At 44.5% G+C, this 7,836-nt stretch overlaps 1 protein-coding gene across 1 annotated transcript in view; it reads left to right on the top strand.

Moving 5' to 3' along the window:
• Positions 1 to 7,836, top strand: part of CCDC78 (coiled-coil domain containing 78) — a 31,848-nt gene that overhangs the window by 21,599 nt on the left and 2,413 nt on the right. The window contains exons 16-19 of the mRNA XM_006015596.3: positions 1,113 to 1,332; positions 2,462 to 2,636; positions 2,976 to 3,019; positions 7,420 to 7,486. Of these exons, the coding sequence (XP_006015658.2) occupies positions 1,113 to 1,332; positions 2,462 to 2,636; positions 2,976 to 3,019; positions 7,420 to 7,486 (506 nt within the window). The remainder of the gene's footprint in view (positions 1 to 1,112; positions 1,333 to 2,461; positions 2,637 to 2,975; positions 3,020 to 7,419; positions 7,487 to 7,836) is intronic.

The following is a 7,836-nucleotide window of genomic DNA, read 5'->3' as shown; positions in this document are numbered from 1 at the left end:
CCTTTCCTTTCTCTCTCTGAACTACTGGTTGGTGGAATGTGTTGTTGTATCTGAATTACTCTGGGTCTGTTGGTTGTAGCAGGTACTGAGAATGCTCTCTTCTCTAGGTTTATGGCGGCCTAACCATGCCCCCAGTGTGGCCTAACTGGTGTCCATTAGTAATCGTATTGGGGTTTTTTATTTATTGTGAGTACTTCTGATTGGCTACTAATCCCAGTGCCCTAGAAGCCAGTCTCAGCAGGCCAGACTGTTAGGGACTCAGTGTGGTGACTGTATTGTCTCTGGTGATTAAATCTCTATTTGTTCTTTCAAGAAGAAACATTGACATGTTTCATCATCCATGACCCTTGCACATCTCCTGCTGTACCACAGACTCTTGTAATGTGAATGACTGGAGAGTACTTTAGGAATACATTCAGCAGATCTACAGAGGCATGTAGACATGTCATGTCAGTAGGTCTCCAGAGGATTACTGAAGACTCAGAAGTGTCAGGTGTGGTTCCAGGGTGTAGGACCTGCATTGAATGCTGGTTACATTCAGTGGAAGAGCTCATTAAGGAAGACAATCAATAGTTTGGAAGAAATCTATCCTGGCTTAATTACAGGTAGTAGCTGAGAGCCTTTGCCAACTGAGCTACTGGTGCAAAGAGGTGGTCAGTACAGAGAATACAAAATGGGGGTGGATCAGGAAAATAATCAAAGGAGTGCTTTGCCAGTATGAGTAGTTTGGTTTAATTAAAAAAAAGGCAATAACAGTGTAGCCTGATGGAGTGAGCACAGGACTAGAAGCCAGCAGCACTGAGATCTACTTCTGGCTCGCTGTGTTTCCACAGGCAAATCATTTAATGTCTCCTTGCCTCAGTTTTCCTGTCTCTAAAGAAGAGACAATAACTCCTCTGTCTCAGAAGGACATAATGGAGCCCAGTTTGTGTACACTACACTTAAAATGTAGTGTAGCTCTAAATGCTACGTGGTAAATATGGAGGTATGAATTCTTCTATGTGCCTGTACGCAGAAGAAAAAGTGACTATCCTAACACATCAGTTATATGTCCTTGGGAGTCACTGTCTGGTGTCTCATCAATCTCTTTGTCCTGGTTTTTTTCTCTGTGTGTTTAAAGGAATATGTGGACAGCAAATCAAAGGCTTCCAAGGGGCCTGGCAAAGCACCAGCTGATCGTGCCCATATGAAGCCGTTTGTGGACAGCATGCTCAAGGACATTCGGGCCTCCCATAAATCCCGGGAGGAGCAGCTGGCTGGAGCTGCCCGTGGGTACAAGAAGCGCATGCAGAACTTGGTCAAGAAGCACGAAAACCTCTTGATTGCTTACAGGTAGGGCAGAACTAGGTGCAAAAGGGTCCTTCTTGTAGTCTTTCAAGGCTGTCCTTCCTCAAAAGCACCCTGGTAAGAGAATACTGGGCAGAATAGCCTGTGCTCTTTACGTTTGATGTAACAAGAGCACCAAACAGCTAGGGGCTAGTGGTTAGATTAGAGAGTTTGGAGGCTAGAGACTGGTTTCTCTTTGTTGGGTACCTTTTTCTACTTTACAAAGGGAAGGGAGCTGCTGCTCAGGAGCATGCCTCAGCTGTTTTGCTGTGGCTAAAGTCTCCTGAAACAATCCTGTAGTGATACAAGTTAATTACATCAGCCTAACCCTGTCCCTGAGTGAAACGGGTTGGAGCAGTTTTGCTATAGAATCATGCAGCTGGGTAACATATTTCATATCCACCCAGGGCATACATCTGTCTGTGCCCTGTCACTTAGCACTCTTGGGTGAGGTGTCTCCAGTGATGCATCTAAAATGCAGACACTGCTGAAAATTGTAGGCCTTTGCATCTTTGTGCCTTGGTGTCTTCATAAGTGAAATCTGAGCTAAAGACTTGCTACACTTTCTAAACTTCTTGGGGTTCTGCAACCAGAGGGTGCAATGTAAATACAATGTTAACTTATGCTACATGTTCCTTCCTTCTAACACCCCTAGCCACACTCTATGGGCTTTGCCAGCCCTAGTGATGGTGCTGAAGGGAGTAGCCAAGGTCCACTGGCTGTTGTGGATCTATAACTCTAGTATTAGCTTCCAGCAGAACCACTCCAATGACTATTATGAGTGCTGTTGGACCAGTCCTGGGCATCTCAGTAGTTGGGTTGGCTCCTTGGGATGTCTGTGTTAGCTGTGAAATCAAAAGTCCTGTTAGCACAGTACTGTCTGCAAGCTAGTAAGCTCTACCAAGGACATGGTTTTTGAGTCCAGAGCTGTTGTGCATGGAGTTAGCCTTGAGGCATTTCTGCATGGTGCTGCCTTGCTTTGCCTATGCATACCTTCATTGGCACTGAGTGTGTAGATATCTGTGGACAGTAATTTACGGAGCTGTTACCTCCCCATCACTGTTATTACTAGATGTTGTTACTTACTGGTATCCATCATGTGATGTGCCAGTGACTACTCTGCTGGTTTGTTTAGGATGCAGCGTGAGCAGATCCAGTCCCTTGGCAGCCGTGAGCTAGATCCTGGCCCCCCCGAGTTCCATTTCATCATCACAGACACAGAACTGCTGACAGGCACAATGCAGGAATTAAATAGGCTGCGAGAGGACAAAGAAAAACTGGAGATACAGCTGCATGAACTGCAGGAGAAGGTATGCTCTGCTTTCACTGCTGTGCCTCTGTACTTCTGGGGAGATTTTGCTTGAACAGGCAGGTTTGGTTTGATCTCTTGCTTTTCCTACTTGTACCTGTACTTCCTATTGGAATCCAGGATGCTGTACTAGAACATGGCATTACCTGAAGCTTTTTGCATCTCTGTGTAATAGATAGGATGTCCAAGCAGTGCTGTCATGTCCAGCATGGTGGTATCTGGCAGACTATGGTCATTAGCAACTCTGAGAGGTGTCCAGTGTTGGTACCTGAAGAGAAACAGGGACTTTCAAGATTCCATTGAGGCAATGCTCACAAAAACATTCTCCTTTTGTCTGCAGAAAAGACTGAGTGAAACATCTGGCCTAGGGCTATCTCCTCAGCAGTAAGTACTGTCTGTTTACTGCTATTCCCCCAGTATTTCTAATACAAGTCTGAGGCACTGCCCCACACCCTTTATTACCCTCTAGGTTCAGCATTTTCTTCAGCTATAGTGGGATCAGGTTGTACATAGGGCCAGGGCAGGCAGAGCTGATTGAAAAACATTCAAGTTCAATAGAACATGAAAGAAAGAGGATACAGCATAAAATGAATTAATCATTTATTCCTTGATTCAACAAACCTCTTATCTATGAGTTTAGTTTTAATCATGTCAGTCGCAATAACTTCAAGGGTGCTTAAAGTTCAGCTCAAGTGCCCAAGTGCTTTGAGAGAGCAAGGCTTTAGATGGGTAAGTTAAACAAGACAGAGGTAGGATGTTCTTGATACATTAACCCCATTGATAGGTGAGCATGCTTGCAGGCTTAGAGAGGATCATGGAGTTGGGCTATTTAGCCCCTGCTGTGACAGGTACCTCCCCTGCTTGTCTTCCTGGCACTTATTTAATAATACGAGTCAGTCCTTACTCTTCTCTGACTGCTAAATTATTCTATTACTAGAGGTCACAGAAAAAGAGAGAACAAACAAATGCTCGTCCAAATCGGTGAGGACTGAGAATACATTGACTTTAAAACATAAGCTAAAATCCCCTTTCTATAGAGTCTACTGTAGGTGTGGGACAGGCAGAGCCCCATGTCCTGAGCACTGAAAGAAGACACTGCCCCCACTTCATTTCACTCAGTCTTTTACACTCAACAGAAAGCGGATGTCAGACACCTCTTTGGTAGCATCTGTTCTCTTGGAACAGGTGCAAACAAAGGCAATCGGGGTGTGCAGTGGGGACTCTCTTACTCTCCAGTGCTAACATTTTTTCCCTGCAAGTGTTATTCCTGGTGTCCTACATATTAGTTGCAGACAAACTAGGCCTTCTTAGATCAAGCTGCTTGGGACGTATGAACAGACAAAACAAAGTTAGAATCATTTTTGTCAAGAGACAGGTTTCCATATCTTCAGTATCTTGTCTTCAAGCTCTACTATGGCCAACAGTCCACTGCCCCAAATAGTTCTATTCCTTAAGAGGAAGTGGTTACATGTGGCAGATGTTAGCCACATTACTATTGCTCATGCAGAAGGTCCCCAGACATTACAGAGATAAGGGTGGCACAAGAACCTGTACAGAACAGATACTTAACAATGACTTGTCCAATTAACTGGACTTCACATGAACGATGATGTGAGGAGCAGTTATTTTTCAGGAAATCGGGCTGGGGATGAATGACAGAATGCAGTATTATAATTTAAAATTATCTAAAAAACTTAAGTAGGGAGTCAGGAGTGTGATGGATTTCAAATGAGACTTCAGGTTTTATGGAGATCCAGATCTGTAATTCTTTTGAATTAAAGTCACATGCTCAACTGGTAGGCTCCAGTGTGAGACAAATGAGAGATTCCTGCCAGACTCTATTTTCCCCCCATGCTGGGTGCCCTAACCCCTGAGTAGAACTCTCTTTTCACTGGAACTCTTTGAGGTATAAGGTATAAAATAACCCAGTCTTCATCTTTATGATGGGTTCGGCTAAGTATCTTGTAGATGCCTAGGAATGTATACAACCACAAAGAATGGATGTCTTTATATCTTGATGCTGTTACCCTTGCTATTGCTGCTTATGGATTCATAGTTTGTTAGGGGCTGAAAGGGGCCTCGCAAGACCATCAGGTCCAGCCTTCCTGCACTAGGCAGGAAAGACAACTGGGGTCAGGTGACCCCAGTGATGTGACCATCCAGTCTCCTCTTGAAGATTTCCAGGGTAGGTGATTACACCATCTATGGAGGGAGCTTATTCCACAGTCTGGACACCCTAACTATGAAGAAGTTTTTCCTAGTGTTAAGCCTGAAACGGTCTTCCATGAGTTTGTGGCCATTACACCTGGTTTTCCCCAATGGTGCCCAGTTGTTCATCAAGCCCTTGATGTATTCCCCTGATATAGCAGTAAGCTGCTACCAAGTCCCCACTCAGCCTTCTCTTTTTTAGGCTGAAGAGACCCAAGTCCCGCAGTCTTTTCTCATATGGCTTGCCTTGCAAGTCTCTGATCACATGAGTGGCTCTTCTCTGGACTCTCTCAAGCTTTTCCACATCCTTGTTGAAGTGTGGTGCCCAGAACTGGATGCAGAGCTGGATGCAGCTGCAGTCTCACCAATGCTGAATAAAGTGGAAGAATCATTTCTTTGGTTTTGCCTGAGATGCATCGGTTGATGCATGCCAGAGTATTGTTTGCCCTGCTGGCTACAGCATCACACTGATGGCTCATGTTCATGCTATGGTCTGTTATTACCCCTAGGTCCCTTTTCGGTTGTGGTTCTAGTCAGTTTGACACCACTGAGCCTGTAAGTATGTTGTGGACTGTTCATCCCCAGATGGAGCACTTTACACTTCTCAGTGTTGAACTTCATCTGGTTCTGTTCTGCCTAACTTGTCAGCCTGTCTAGGTCTGCCTATTTTCAAGCATGACGATGCTCCCCCATAACTTGGTGTTGTCTGTGAACTTGGCCAGTCAGCTCTTCACCCCTACATCCAAATCATTGATAAAGATGTTGAAAAGCACTGGACCAAGCACAGATCCCTGAGGGAAACCACTGGACACTTCTCGCCAGGACGATGCAGATCTGTTCATTAGAAATCTCTCGGTCCTACCCTGCAGCCAGCTTCCTACCCACGTGACTGTTGAGCAGTTAAGCCCACAATCCTCCAATTTTCCTGTGAGAATGTCATGGGATACCAGATCAAAGGCCTTTTCGAAGTCTAGGTATACAATGTCAACCTCCTCTCTCTTATCCAGGTTGCGAGTTACCTGGTCATAAAAGGAGATGAGATTGGTAAGACAAGACCTGCCCATGATGAAGCCATGCCGGCTGTTGTTCATAATCCTACCTTCTCTAAGCATATCACACATAGACTCCTTGATGAATTTTTTCAGGGTTTTCCCTGAGATAGAAGTTAGGCTAACTGGCCTCTAGTTGCTTGGGTCCTCTCTCTTCCCCTTCTTGAAGATGGGCACAACATTGGCCCTCTGTCAGTCTTCAGGAACCTCCCCCAAGTGCCACAAGTTTTGGAAGAGTTTTGCCAGAGATCCTGAAATAACTTTGGCTAGCTCCTTCAGCACTCTCGGATGAAGTTTATACAGTCCTGCTGATTTATAAATGTCTAACTTTTCTAACTGATCACACACCAGCTCAACGTCAACAGTAGGAATACGGTCATGCCCACCATGCTCATTCTGAACCTTATCTAGTATGACTTTCCCCTTAGTCCGGTGAAATACTGAAGCAAAATAGTCATTCAGGAGTTCAGTTTTCTTCTGAGTGTCAGTAACCAGCTGTCCTGAGTTGTTAAGCAATGGCCCCATGCTTTCATTTGTTTTCCTCCTGTTCCCTACATACCTAAAGAAGGACTTCTTATAGTCCTTGTTTCTGTTGCTAATTTAAATTCAGTCACCGCTAGACTAACAATGAATGGTATTAAACCAGAACTGTTTCAATGAAAGCCATTGCTGTATAAATCCATTTACTGTTGGTCAGTTATATTTTGCTGTTAAGTAATTTCTGGTTTCATTTAATTTACTTAACATGAAAGTACCGTCCCTCTCTTCTACCAATAGACATCTCCTAGTTGCTAAAATAGCCACCAGAGGGAGCTCTTAATAACCCAGTGAAGACCATATGGGCCACACAGTTTGAACACAATGCATTCCTCAGTTCATACCATTCTCTCTATACAATCGGAATTCCCTGATCATCAGATGTGACCTATATTTTGCTTATTCAGTCCAAGACAAAATAGGAAGAATTTTCCCACGGTTTGGCTGTACATTTTGCCACAAATAGCCTATCTTAACACTGCTTTTTTTTTTTTTTTTATACTTCACATTAGAAAGAGGATTTGTGCACAACTATAGAGAATAAAGTGCTTGTGTTTAGCATTTATTTTTCCCTTGGCCTCTGTTTCCTATAAAGTTCAACCCTGCAGTGTTAGGATAATGATCATTTCGCCACAAAATCCCTTCCACTATATGTACATTAATACTGACCTGTGGTAAATCCAGCTACTTCAGTGGAGATCCAAGGTTAGTAGAAGACTATGGTTCTCTTTACCCAGGCAGGTGATATGACACAGAGATGGGGAATTAGACTGGAAGAGGATCTGAGCTCTATGCTCTCTGAGCTGATGGGAATACAGTAGTGGCAGCCATTGCATCTTACAGATGGTCTGGTTTCTGCATCTGGGGGAAGTAGTAAGCCATGTTCATCTGAAGTCAAGCTAACTGAAGTTTAGTTAGTCTGTGAGGTGTAAATCTACCCTGCCTTCTTACCGTGCCTGGTCATAATTACAATCCACTGTTCTCTCTTAGCAAGCTAGATGAGGAGGGCTGGGCAGAGATCAGGAAGCAACTCCGGGAGTTCACACACACTACCCAGGTAAGATGCAAGGCAGGCTGAAAATGGGGTTACCCCCAGAAAGACCTTCTGTAGGTCACTGCCACTGTTGGCAGCTATGGTTGCTCCCAGTGCAGATGGTCTTCTACACCTAATGTGTTCTGGGCCAGTTCCCATTTTGGCAGAAGCTGTAGTGAAGCTCCATCAGGAGATAAAACCTGAGGAGTGCCAATGTAGACCAGCCCACTCAGGGCCAGCAGCATTGCTACCTCCATATTACCCAGACTTACCTTGGGCAGGTTGTTGGTATAGTGGTTAATACACCAGTGTTTGGTCTGAACCAGTGGTGAGAAATGCTAGGGAAGGAGGGCTGGGGGAGATACCTGAACACT

This window comes from Alligator sinensis, unplaced genomic scaffold (genome assembly GCF_000455745.1).
Source record: "Alligator sinensis unplaced genomic scaffold, ASM45574v1 scaffold404_1, whole genome shotgun sequence".
Lineage (NCBI taxonomy): Eukaryota > Metazoa > Chordata > Crocodylia > Alligatoridae > Alligator > Alligator sinensis.
The sequence above is the reverse complement of the archived record's forward strand: the minus strand, read 5'-3'. Positions and strand labels throughout refer to the sequence as shown.